The sequence below is a fragment of the Trichosurus vulpecula genome, chromosome 3 (assembly GCF_011100635.1).
Source record: "Trichosurus vulpecula isolate mTriVul1 chromosome 3, mTriVul1.pri, whole genome shotgun sequence".
Taxonomy (NCBI): domain Eukaryota; kingdom Metazoa; phylum Chordata; class Mammalia; order Diprotodontia; family Phalangeridae; genus Trichosurus; species Trichosurus vulpecula.
Window position 1 is genome coordinate 323388653 of NC_050575.1, and position 13631 is coordinate 323402283.

The 13631-nt window shown below is 42.5% G+C and overlaps 1 protein-coding gene across 2 annotated transcripts; it reads right to left on the bottom strand.

Moving 5' to 3' along the window:
- Window positions 1-1631: 1631 nt before the first annotated feature.
- Window positions 1632-10058, bottom strand: LGALSL (galectin like). 2 transcript variants are annotated; one of them, XM_036752550.1, is made up of 5 exons: window positions 9314-10058; window positions 8286-8357; window positions 8053-8141; window positions 7009-7186; window positions 1632-4902 (listed from the first exon to the last, which is right to left on the bottom strand). In XM_036752550.1, the coding sequence occupies exons 1-5, from the start codon at window positions 9347-9349 to the stop codon at window positions 4759-4761; spliced, it is 519 nt and encodes a 172-aa protein (XP_036608445.1). In that variant the 5' UTR covers window positions 9350-10058; the 3' UTR covers window positions 1632-4758. The 2 variants fall into 2 exon arrangements, with proteins under 2 accessions (XP_036608445.1, XP_036608446.1); XM_036752551.1 differs by lacking the exon at window positions 1632-4902 and adding an exon at window positions 6252-6336 and having other exon boundaries at window positions 9314-9396.
- Window positions 10059-13631: the final 3573 nt, after the last annotated feature.

Here is a 13631-nt window from a genome sequence, read left to right on the forward strand (position 1 = left end):
CCTCCAGCAAGTAGCTAGAAACATAACCTAGTCCTTATTTTTTCAAACGAGTAATTATAATTGCCAACCCTGTAACAGACACTCCCCTACCCACCCACCCTTATCCCCACCTACTTTTTCTTTATAATAGTGTGGCTCATTGCCTTCGTTTTTTGGTATAAATCAAAATTACCTTCCAAAAAACATCCCAAGCCTTGTGGATTTTATAAAACTCATATTTGTAAATCAACTGTTTTCTCTTTTGTTCTATATTTTAGAGGGGCAAACGAGAAGGTGATAACAACCGTGTCAATGGCCTTGACTCACCTTGATGGATATTGAAACATCATGTTTATAGGCAGATACAAAAATCAGTCATAGCAGTATCACAGCCCCATATTACTTTACAATTCAATTCCCTGGCTGTATTTAGAGTCATCTGAAGGGACATGGCCCTCTACTATTTTAGCCTTGGGGGGTTGGGAAGTGAAGTCAATATGGTCACGTCTTAGTGGAATATTGTCCGAAGGAACTTTCCTAATTGGAGAGAAGCACACTTGTGTTTGACACCCAGCATCTTTTCCCTCAGGACTCTCTCCCAGATTAAGAGTCCGAGTTGCATTTAAAATTGGCACTGACTCATACAGAAAGTTACCAAGCAGGATTAGTAAGCTAGCTCCTTTGGCTTTGGACCTCTTTGAGATATTTCACCACTTGAGAGATAAGCCTGGCCCCAGATGCTTCAGTGTGGCTTAATTTATTTCACACCTCTTATATATTCACTATATGCATGGCAATCATTTTAAGTCCCTATTATGTGCACATATACAGCTGGTGCTTAATCACTGTTGAGTTGATTGAAGCTTGTCAAAGTCCTAAGTACCAAATGTTGCTTTACCAGATACTATGCAATGAAAAGCCAAAGCTTATAGTCTATATGTGACCCTCCAGGGATTTTTTTTCTTTTTGCCCCTCTCCCGATTCCCAGATGCATGCTTTAAAAAGAATGAAAAGAAATTTAAGAAATACAATCTCAAAACAGCATAGGCACATCTAGGATCACATTCATTCACTCAAATATTTCTCAAACATCTGCAATGTGCATGCAATTATTTCCTCTATCTCTTTCTCTATATTTCCTCTCTCATTCTTCACCCCAATGTAACTAGTCAGTGTTGGCCATGCCCATGAGTGATAGAGATCCTCCATCATTTAAAACAAAACCAAAACAAATTTAAATTTAAAACAAAACCAAACTCCCTTTAATCTATTTTTCTCCCCTTACCAGCCTTTGACTGGTTTGCTGACACAGCTAAATCACTATCAGCTGGCTACGGGTTGGGGTTTCAGAAAGAGAAGTATGGAATACGGTTTACTATACTTGGTACTTAAGGTAAATTAGAAGATGTGAAAAATACTTTGTACAAAATGCTCTTTTATTTTAGTGCAAATAATTTTCAGCAGTGACATAAGATAACACATTTAGCAACATTTTACACCACGCAGAAAATAAGAAAGTGTTTCTTTGAAAATCTCTTATTGGAATATTATCTCTATATGAATGTTTAAGAATGTCAAGGCTGTTTCTGTCAAGGCAACATTTCTCCTTCCCTCTTTTTTGGGGGGAATTGAACAAAATGAAAATCATTATATCAATTTTATGAGGGAACCTTTATTATAAGGAGTTGTATATGAGGGTCAGCTTCACTGGATACATTCTAAAACAAAATCTTAAAAGATAAGTTCCTTAGATAACTCAAAGAGCGGACACCAAATTTGATTCCATTTTATGGACACAATGCTGTAGGAAGGAAACAACAGATTGTCTAAAGCAGGGGTTTTTTGACTTAGTGACTTGTCAACTTGTTTTTAAAAATACTTTGATAACTGTATTTCAATATAACCAGTCTCTTTTGTAATACTTTTTACTTTATGCCATTAAAAATTATTCTGAGAAGGGGTCCCTAGGCTTCACTAGACTGCCAAAGGCATCCATGACACAAAGGCGGCTAAGGATCCCTAGGAGAGCTTACTTTATCTTTCAATAGTCTAATTCTGATATTTGGAATGATTTAAATCATGTCTTTGAATGATTTAAATCATGTTGGGAAATGAGGGCTCTGGTATTTAGTAGCTGCCTACATAACAAAACATTTTCTTGTGATTTTAAATTGTTACCTTCTCATCTTCATTTCACACCTTAGACCTCACAGAAGTATGAGAGGTGAAAATTATTTTCAAGTTGCAGCTAAAAAATGATTAAAACCACAGGATTATTCACCTTACAATTTAGCAGCACTGGAATCAAGCTCTCTCAGTTAAAATGCATTCCTGAAAAGGCTTATTATGGGCTCTCAAGGCCCTCTCTGAGTTGAGATGAAAGGGTTAACACTGTACCTTTGCTGCTAAGCCGTCTAAAGACCCATTAATTGGTTCAGGGATAAGTAGGCAGAATTGAGTCATTTCCAGCCAGTTACACTCAAGTGCCCTCTATTTTCTGCTGAATTATGTAGCTGGTGGGCTACCTTCTAAAGGTTATCATTTAATGATGAGCAAAGCCCAGTTATGCTATAAATAGCTACAAACTCTCTTCAGAATATGGGAGGTTTACAATTCTCCAAGGTGAGAAAAGTTGATCAAAAGCAGTATAGCCAAACTAGTACATAGAACTCTTCGGAGCAAAGTGGATCCGAGGGAATAATGAATCTTACATAACACAGTGAGACTGTGTTAAACAGTTTCTGAGATAGGGAAGAATCTTCAAGTCTCATGATTTTGGTTTTCTTTCCTTTTTTTTTTTTAAAAAAGATTATACTTTGGTACTGAAACACCGTCTACCTTCTTTTGACATGTGGAAAAGACCTGGTCATTTCCATTTGTCTGCATGTTGTGTAAAATAACTAAAAAGCAAACATGACCATAACAAGACTCAATTATCCTATCAACAAAATCTGAACTATATATAAATACACCTCCCCTACCCTTACCCCCACCCCCACAGCCACTCTTAGGACCATTAGGTTTTAGAACTGGAAGGGACCATAGAGACCATCATCTATATGATCCGACACCCTCTCATTATGGCCAGAGAAGTATCTGAGGTCACACAGAGAGAAGAGCTGGGAGTCAAAATGAAGTCCTCAGTCTCTCTTCCCGTGCCACGCTCCGCTCTCTGTGGGACCCTTACTAATGCTGAAGCTCTAAACAATGCCACCAGCACAGCCTCAGAGGGTAGAGCTCAGAGTCCAGTCCTTAAACCCTCCATCCCATGGATAGTTACAGGACCTTCTACATCTCCCCAGAGAAACTGCACCCATTTATCAGCTCAGCCAGCATGCAGTATCAAAATTCTGGTGAGCCTAAAACTGTCCACACTCAAAAGCTCAACAACATGAGAGTTAACCCTCTGAAATAACATTACTTAGTTGGGATCCAGCCTCAGCGCTACTCTTTCCTCCCTGCATGGATCAATAGAGACAGAAGATAATCGATTTTGTCAGTCTGTAACAGTGAGCCAAAGCAGGGGAAGCACTGGTTAGGGAAATCACTAAGAGTGACATATGAAAGGAGGACTAGGTTCTGAATTCTGAAATTCGGCAGCTGTGAATGGTACAGCATAAACATTATTCTCCTGATTTCAAAATCCAGAAAGTTCTCTTCATATTCTTACTTTGCTATCTATCATGGCACAAACACCCTCTTCATAATAAGTTGAAAGTCCCTGTAAAGTACATTTTAAAAAATATTGTCTTTGCAATCACTTCATAAGAATTTTCAATTAACCGAACAATTATATCATGAACCATGTTATAAATTCCAAGAAAACATGGGAATTTACCCTTAGGGAAGCCATATTATGTATCATGTCAATTCAAAGAAAGGAGCAAAATCAGTGTAAATGTAGTTACATGTAATGACCGATAGCATGGGAAATAATTTTACTTAAATTACTGCAAAGCTCTCCCTACTCCCCCCCAAAGCATTTATAGCAACTAATCCAAAGAAGCTTGATTTTAGGGGTGTAAAGGACACCACCAGAACTCAATTATTCCAACGATTGTATATGTGTTTCAAAAATGATAAAAGTTTACTTTATCCTATGGATCTAAGTCATTTGTACATTCAAAACTTCATGACTTGCTGTTCTCTGTATGTACTCGATAACATTGCTTATTTTTCTAATACATACACTGAGTATAAATAAATAAACTACCAAGAAAGCTTTAAAAACTGTATTAATATTATGCTGTGCAAAAAACTGGAACCACCTACATTCTAGGTAAATACCCTGACTAAAATGTTATTGGTTGTGCTACATGACTCTATTTCAGTGCAGAAACTGGTTGCACAAAAGAAAACTTTTCTGTGTACCGTGTTTAAAATTATTGTTATTTTAGCACTTTTGTTTGCAGACCTCCTTTCTGCAAAGGAGAGATGAACACATTGCTGCCAATTAAGCCCCAAACCCCAAACGACCCCACACCCATTCTAGTTTGATAGGAACAAAACCCAGCATAAATGTATTACTTTGCTCCAGGACAATGGTTCAGTGTCTGTTACCCAAAAGCTTTCTTCATGAGGGTAAACCCCGGTTCAAGTCCTCATTTTGGGTTTAAACTGCACACACAGAAGAGACTGGAAAGCTTGTCTTTTTGTTTGTTTGTTTATGTTTGTTTTGTTTTTGTTAAGTCTCCATATCCTGGTAGGAATGCTCTTCCAGACAATCGAGGGTGGCATCTGCTCCTATTTGGAATAGGGATGATGATCTGGGCACCGAGGTCAGCCAAGTTTAGTGATCTGGAGGTCTCCATTGATCTTTATTGTGTCAATTGAGGACAATGTTTCAATTCGATGGTAAAAATCAAAAAGTTGGTGTCCATCCACAAATACTCTAAATCGTGGGTGTTCACAAAGAATTTCCACCTGGGGGGAAAACAAAATGGTGAATTAAGTACGTAATTTCAATGTTTCGGGCCTAACACATGACTGTAATTTCTAAGAAGGCAGTAGGCACATTTTACAGACTTATGATTGCTTCTGCCTCCAAATACCTGACACCCAGGAAATAATGATGCCTTTGGCAGGAGGGTGACATGGTATTTACTGCCACCACTGATTACCTACCAAACTTCTACCACTAATTTCATTGGGAGCTTCCTCCTGAAGTAAAACAATTCTATTACTTTGCCAAAAGTTGACATGTCAATTCCTACTGGACCAACGTATAATAATAAGTATTATAATAAGAATAGTTGACATTTATATCACACTTTTAAGGTTTGCAAAGTACCTTACATACATTATCATCAGGGCCTTTGTCAAACAAACATCCTGCTTCCATACTGAGAACCATAAGCCTTCATTCTCTCTTTCTTAACTGTACCTTAAGCAATTTACCACAGGGTATAATTAATGGTCTCTTGGTATGTGTTTATTAAGAGATAGGTGTTCACCACGTAAGGAAAGACTCCACACATGACATTAGTCACATCTAATTAAGATGATTATTGAGGTCATATTAACATAGAAGGCCCTAATTCTAGTTCAATTTATTGTTGAGCTATTTTAAAATGTTGGTCAAGGAGCTTTAGTTACTCCCATCCAGAGTCCACATTCTGGGATCCCTCATGCTAGCCACAATCCCACATATGGCAGGTGAATGGGTACAATGCTGGGCAGGCCTATCTCTCACTTTCTCCATTTGTAATAGTAACGACTGTCATTTCTACAGTTTCAAGTTCGCAAAAGTCTTCTCTCACATCATCTCATTTGGAGGCTCACAACACAATCTGGTACGGTGGGCACTACGGGGATTTATTATCTCCATTTTATAGATGAGGGAACAGAGCTCAAGAGAGGTGAAGTGACTTGTACCCGGTCACACTGCCAAATGTCAAAAGTGGGATCTGAGCCCAGGCCTTCTTGATTTCAAGTACAACTCTGTCCACTACACTGTTTTTTGCCTCTATTTTTTAGATGAAAAGAGGTAATTATTTCCTCATAAATCTCATGCACAGCATTTTCTAGACAAGGATGAGGAGCGGCAGATTAATGGCACCACCATTTTATTCAGAATGAGGTTATAATAATGATCATAATAGCTAGCATTTATATATAGCATTTTAAAGTTTGCAAAACATGTTGCAAAGATTATCTCACGTGATCCTCACATACTGGGAAGTAGGTGTCGTTATTCCCATTTTAAAGACGAGGAGACCGAGGCAGGCGGCAGTTAAGAGACTTGCCCAGGGTCACACGATGAGTGTCTGAGGCTGGATTTGAAATCGAGACATCCTGACTCCAGGTTCAGGGTGCTAACCACTGCACCAGCTCACTGCCCATACAAGGGGACAGCCCCTAACAGGTCAACGAGAGTTTTGTATAATTAATGTACATGTGACACAGAGCCTTTAAACCACAGCTGCCAATTGTGGGCCATAAGCTAACAAGAGGCATCACAAAACTTTTTATCACTCGCTTCCCATATTTTAAACCACAACAGTGGGTGGGGGAAGGGCTGTGTCACCTGCACTCTCCTGTCCAGTCCCAGGGGCATAAACAGTAGGGAAAAGGCAGCAATGAATAGACTAGTTAAATGATAATCATAATTCCTGAAGAAAAGTGGAAATACACAAGAAAGTAAATTGTTATTTGCTGACTGAAATATTCAATCCTTGAGGAGTAATTCAAAGGGTCACTGTGCTTAGCACAGTGCTAGGTCTGATGGGGAGGAGGGCAGCGGGGATGGGCGTATGCAAAAGAATCTATTCTTAATACTCTCTACATTAATTTCTGTGGTTCACGGGCACCTACAATTTATTCCACAAACAGCAATAGTGACTGCTATTGTAAGCATTAATGTACAACACTTAACCCTTTAAATATTTAAAATTTAATATCCAAAATTTTAAATATTTACAACTCTTAGACGGCCTATTTCCTGAATGTGCAGAAAATTTCCGCAGCTTGGATGTTTCTCCACCCACCAAACCCCCACGTAGTCGGTGGTACGCTGTTCTTTGGACTCACCCTAAACGGCTGGTCTGGGATGAAAGGAAAATAAGGAATTGCTGATTGTTCTTCGCCTCTTTCTCCCGATATACATGAATTTCTGAGCAGCTGCTTATCTGTAAATACTGCTTTCAGTTCAATGGCCACATCTGCAGGAGGATCTTTGGAGTCCCCACACGTCAAACTGATCTCAAAACTGAAAGACCAACACAATCAACCTTATCTAATATAGAATCGAAGAACTCGACATCCTTTCTAGATTATTCAGGTTCTTAAGTTTTCTAAGTCAACTGTGCTACTTGCCAGCAAAGATAGGGAAAGAAAAATTCACTGAAGGGAAGAGGGATTAAAGTTAGGATTTTGGATGATGTATAGATTTTCAATTAATTATCCATGCTACTGTTGTTCCCCCTGAAGAGGGTGTCTCCCTCTTTCCCCAGCCCTCCAAAGGACCTCTTCTATATACCCTAATCCAACACAGCTAAAACCCTCAGTAACCAGAAACATCCCCAGAGATTGATCAAGGGAACACTAACTCAAAGAATTTGGCTTTCGCTGGATTTTGGTGGTGGTGGGTTCTTTAAGTCATGTCCTGGCTTCACATAACACATAAAAGACTGATGAAAGGATCCTAACCCCCTCTATGGGTCAAAGGGAAAATGTGTGTCTATATTTATAATTCCTGATAAAAATAGCTGTCTGCAGAAATGATGGATGGGATTCACACAAATTCTTTTCATGGGAACATGGTACTTTCTTGGCATTTCCTTGGCCAGGAAATGTATCCAGAAGCAAGAGAAGCACCAAACCACAAAGTTGGAAGGGAGAGAAGAGTTTTATTTCTCTGCTAGGCACTCCCATTAACATTCCCTGATAAGGACAGTGATTCTTATGATTTAAAAAATCTTATGTTTATTGATCTTTTTTTAAACCATCACCTTTATTTCTGAACACAAGGTGTGTCCCTCCCCTATCTTTACAACAAAATTTATAAAAGCAGGAAAAAAGAAAAACAGTTCAGCCAAACCAAACTAATTATGTATGACAGCAATTAAGCCTTACCTCTCAGGGTTGAGGTCTACAATCCCCATCACTAAGATCTTCTTGCCTGGCCTCATCCCACCTTTAATATGCCCACAAAACGGTACTATCTGGAAACAGCAAAAAGATAACAGAGGGTTGGTGGCCTATCTGAGGAAGAGCCTATTCCTTAAGGCTCAAGAACCTGGTCCATATAGAACTATGGGAAGAAGGAAGCAGGCCAAAAAAGAAAAAACAAAAACAAAATTATTTACCAGTCTTGGAAAGTACACATCTGTTTGGACCGGAGATCCCAAGGAGTTGTTTAAATGCCCATCCTCTAGTTTCTAAAAATAGAAACACAAGAGATTGACTTTCAGAAGCCTTTGGTGGGAGGTGAAGGGAGAATCAGGGGAGGGACAGACAAGGAACTACAATCCTGGGCTGGACATAGCCTCTACAGCTGGACTTTGGGATTCTGTCTCTTCTTTCATCCCTTATAGATTTAAAAAGAAGGGGAGGGAGGAGGATGTCCTTGAAGCAGGCTCTGAATGTTTCCAGTAGGATCCAACGCAAATCCAAAGTCCCACAGAACCAACTCAATTTTAAGGTCCAAAGATCCAGCTCAGATCTAAGGTTTCACTAGTCCAGCTCAAATGCTCCCGGACTTGACAGGGCGAAACCTTCGCCTGCAGAGGAGCCGGAGAGGCCCTGGTCTAACCTCAAACCTTGCCCAGACTGGGGACGTGGCTCTCCTCTACCTGGAGCAAAAACTCTCAACTTCCCGCAGGCAGGCCCCGGTGGCCCGACCCATAGAAAAAGGGGGAATCGTCGGACGTGTGGGTGAAACCCACCGTGCACGTGCGCGCACACTCTCCCTAACGCCCATCGGCTCCCACCTAGCACCTGGCCGCTGGGAGGGGAAGCAAGGGGGCAGGGGCGGCGGCGGCGGCGGCGGGGAGCTGGCATCTGTCTCCCCCACCTCTAGTCTCCGCCTGATCATTTCCAGGCCAGGTCCACCCCGGGCTCCCCGCTCCCTCCCTGCTGTGCCCTCGATCCCGGCCGCGCTCCTGCGGGCTGTCTGCATGCAGCTCCCGCTAACAGGTATTCGGGATCCAGGGACTTCCTCCAAAAAGGGGCAGGGGGGAGTTGCAAATTAAACCACCACCACCCCCTCCCTTCCACCTCCAGCAAATCGCTGCAGCGGGGGCCGTCCCCGCGGCTCCGGCCCCAGCAGCTGGGCGTCCGGGGTCGGGCAGGGGGCCCAACTTACCCTCCCTCCCGTGCGCCCTGCCACACTCACCACCACCGAGTCTCTCTCGGCCACCGATCCCGCCATCTTGTTGCACAGCCGCGGGAGCCGGGGGGCCCGGGGGGAAGGGGAGGGGTGGGGGAAGGGGGAATACCCGGGTTCCGCGGCCTGGGGGAGGGGGAGACCCAGGTTCGGAGCCGGGCTCCGGCGCGCACAGCTGGGGCTCCTGCGGGCGCAGCGCTGGCCAGCGGGCGCGCGCGCGCGCACTCACACCCAGACACGCGCAACTCACAAACACTCGCACACACTCACACACTTGGCGCTGACCTGGCAAGACAGGACCGGGGGAAAGGGATAGAAAGGAGGGGGGAGGAAGAGGAGGGCTAGGATGGGGAGCGGTGCTGGCAGGCTGCGGCTCGCCCCCTCCCTTTTTTTCTTTTTTTTGCAGTGCCCGGGAGCAGCTCCTGCTGCTTTTGCTCTGCTGCTGCTGCTGCTTTTGCTGCTGTTGCAGCTAATGGTGCTATTGCAGGAGGACGGAAGGAGGAAAAGAAAGCCGCCGCGCCGGGCGGGCTGCGGGAGGCATATAAAGGCCCAGCCCCGGGCCCGATGGATTACCCAGGCGAAGGAACCGGGAACAGGGCGGGGACCCTGGCTAGGGCTGTCGCGGCTTGTTCTGCTTGCCCTGCCCCGAGGCTATTGGACGGTGGAGGGCAGGCAGGAAGCTGGGATGGCCTCGAGGGTGTGCGCGTTCGTGTGTGGATGGCGGGGGAGTGGGTCTCCTTTCCTGCTCCCAGACGCTTGTATGTGTGCGAGTAGGTGTGTATGTGGAAGACGGAGTGGGGGAGGAGATAAGGAATGAAAGAGCTGGAAGGTCTGAATGCTATCTGCCTGTCTGGTCACCCGAGGTGGAGACCTCCCGTGGCCCATAGAAAACCCTATGCCCTCTGTTCAAGGGGCACGTGTTTTAGGGACCCCCGCCCCCGAGAGGGGGGCATGTGTGTGGGATGGGGCGGAGGGTGGGACGCTGCTGTGAAGCAGTGGAAGGGGATTTGCCAGAGAATGGGTACCCTCCTGATCCCCACTTTGCCTTAGCACTTATAAAGAGCACGTACCTTTTGTGTAGATCAAGCCTTTGGAATCTGCAGCTTTTTGTTTCAAAAAGCCCCTGCGCCCCCCCCCCCCCCATGTGAGCTCCCCGAGGGCAGGGGCTTAGTGGTTGGTTTGTTTTTGTCTTACTTTTTTTTGCCTTCTTATTCCATTTGCTTAGCACTATGACTGGCACTTAGTAACCACTTAATAAATGCTTGTGCACGTCGATTGCCTTAGGAGCCGACCCCACGTGGTGCTGAAGAGTTGAAAGAAATTTCGAGGTCTTTTACTTCAACTGCCTCATTTAAATAAAAGCGGAAACCCCCAGAGAGGTGACTTGCCAAGGTCACCTAAGTAAAAGAGGGATTCGGACCTCCCCCCATTCTGGACTCCATCCACATTTAGATTGGCCTAATAAAGGACTCCAAAACTGCAAAGTTGGGGGAACGGCGCTGAGCCATCATATTTTCTAAGGAAGGTGTCAAAAAGGTCGGGAAAGAGGAGTCTTTGCAACCCACCGGCTCCGCTCCTCCCATCGAGCCCTCCCCACCCCGCAACCCCACCCATTCCAGACCTAGAACACGAGCAAATCTAGCTAGAGGTTTTCATACACAGCTTTCGCACCAAATTGGACCTTTTCCCACAGATGTTATGGAGCTAGGGATGTGGTGTAACTGACAGGAACAACATCATAAGAGTTAACATTTAGGGTCCTCTGCTGCATTCTTCTACAAAACTGAACCAGACACAGTATCGACCTATTTGAGAATTTCACTAATGCTGGTTTAATCTGTCACCTGCAGAGCTAAGGAAGCTGCCTGGAGCCCTCTTCAGCAAGAGGGGGAACCATTCAGAAGGTGGTGGTGTCTTTTTTTTAAGCACCAAATTCCTTTACTACTTTGATACGTTAGGCAGATTATGTAATTCCCTGATAAAGCCATATCTCCATGCTATATTTTAGGTGACATCCTTGGCTCAAACATTCCACTGTGTGAATCACCAGGGTGTTTTACACTAATAACCAAGGGAGCATGTGTGACCTAATACAAACTGAAGGCGGCCTTCAGAGTTTTCCAGCTTGCCTCTGCCCACTGCCTGAGTAACCTTGGATACATCCGTATTTTCGTGTCAGCTTTGCCATGTTAGTTTCTCCTTATAGAATAACCAAGTGGGATGGGAGAATTACCTGTAAATAAAGTCACTTTTAAACCCTGTTTGCCTCAGTTTCCTCATCTGTAAAAATGAGCCGAAGAAGGAAATGGTAAACAACTCCAGTATCTTTGCCAAGAAAACCTCAAATGGGGTCACAAAGAGTCTTGACACTTCTGACAGGACTGAAGAGCAACAATAATGTTTATAAATGACATTCATATTCTCAGCTGTGTGACCTACACTGGATTAGAGGTTTAGGCAAAGTGGATATTATGGTACCTGCACAATTGTTGCTCCAGCTGCTTACTTCTGGTTTACCAATCGCAGTTCAGTGACGCCTTAATTCAAGGATATGTGACTTTGTTACTGTGAGCATTTCCTCCGCCAATGTAAATCACACCCTTTCTGCAACTTAAGTAGGTGTTCCTAAGAGTTAGCATGGCTGGAAATCATCACCCAGCAGCCAGTTTGGTGACAAGCTTTTCTAAACTCAGCTGGGCTGGTCATCTGTGATAGAGATGTGTATTTTGTTAGGATAAACTTGGCAGATTGAGAACACACTGGACCTGAACTCAAATTCTGACCAAGCTACTTACCTGTGTGACTTTGGACAAGTCAGTTTAATTGTTTTGGGACTCAGTTTCTTCATCTGTAAAATGAGGGGGTTGTACTAGATGGTCACCTTTGAGCTCTAAATCCTATGATCTTAAGTGGTTTATCATTTTAAAGAATTTTTGGCCGTTCTTTTTTATAAAGCAAATAATTGTTTTCAAAGTGAAGAATAATCCTCTGATTTAAGTCAGGATGTTCAAATATCAGGTTCGCTTAAAGTAAGATGCATGGCACCGTAATATATTAAGTATACTGTACTTAGAATATGTTAATATGTTAACACACTATGTCAATATTTGAATCAATTATATAATCTATTTAATTACAATATGCTAGCATGATAATATGGTGTGTTAATATTTGAATATTCAGTCAATAGGAGAGTCATTTTTGAATATGGGTCATAGGAAAAGGGGACCTACATAAAATATAGTTCTAATAGCTTATGAGAAACAACTCAACCAAAACAGGCCAATGCCCCTAGTAGGGAAAAAAACATTCCTAAGTTAGTGAATTTATGTCTAAAGTTCTGTAGTGAAAAAATAGGTTACTGGACTCACGTTTTGATTATTAGTATCAGCATATTTAAACATTTATATTTTTCCCTTTAAGATGTAAGCATATGATGGACATAAAATCTGTTCATGAACATAAATTAATGAGAACAATGGAGAAGTCTCCAATTTCAAACAAGTGCATTTTTAGAGTTTACCAAAAACTGTGCACAAAACCTTATGGTTAATGAATGTGTTAACTTGTCTTCCCCACTGTGGACTTTACCCTCAATATACACATTTGTCTATAGTGTCTGTTAATCTTTTTCAGGTTTATCCTATTTCTATATTACATATATACTGTTTATATCTGAAGTCTACGCTTAGATGTCAGAGGTACGATTCTTTTCATTTGGAACATTGTGGCATACATGTATACAATTAGAACCAATCTCCTCCACCCCTTTCCCTAAGCAAGGAGCAAAAGGACTTAATTTCACTATCGTTGGGGTGGGTATCCTTTCTAATTGAATGTCATGACAACATCACCCCCTCCAAATACCATCCCCAGGGTTCTATTGATGCCTCCTACCCTGCCAATCCTGTGGGATTAAGGTCCATACTGTCTGGCTGTGGGGGATGGGATCATTGGTTCATAGCTATAAAGCTGGAAGGTACTGTAGAGTCCATCTCCAACTGGTCTAGCTATACCCATTTCTTATACCTGCCACTCCCACCTTTCACTGAACTTGCTGGAGGCATAATCATAGCTAGTTATGGTTCTGCATACAACACACAATGTTATATAATTTCAAGGGACTCTAATATAGTTTTTTTCCCTTAGCTTGCTTTCTAACTCATGAGGTATGCATCCACAGATAATAAAATGTATGGAATCAGTGTTTATCCAGTTAAGTAGGAGATTGGAAGTTTTTCAGGTTCTTTTAGATACTAATTAATTATTTGAAGTTCTTTTTATAAATTTATTTATTTTTAGTTTTCAACATTCACTTCCATAAGTT

Bases quoted from the DNA above. Each gene is read 5' to 3' on its own strand.
- LGALSL (XM_036752550.1), bottom strand. From the start codon at position 9,349: ATGGCGGGATCGGTGGCCGAGAGAGACTCGGTGGTG. The intron at 8,358-9,313 runs GTGAGTGTGGCA...TTCTATTTTTAG, and splicing joins CCGAGAGAGACTCGGTGGTG to AAACTAGAGGATGGGCATTT. The intron at 7,187-8,052 runs GTAAGGCTTAAT...TTGGTCTTTCAG, and splicing joins GTAGACCTCAACCCTGAGAG to TTTTGAGATCAGTTTGACGT.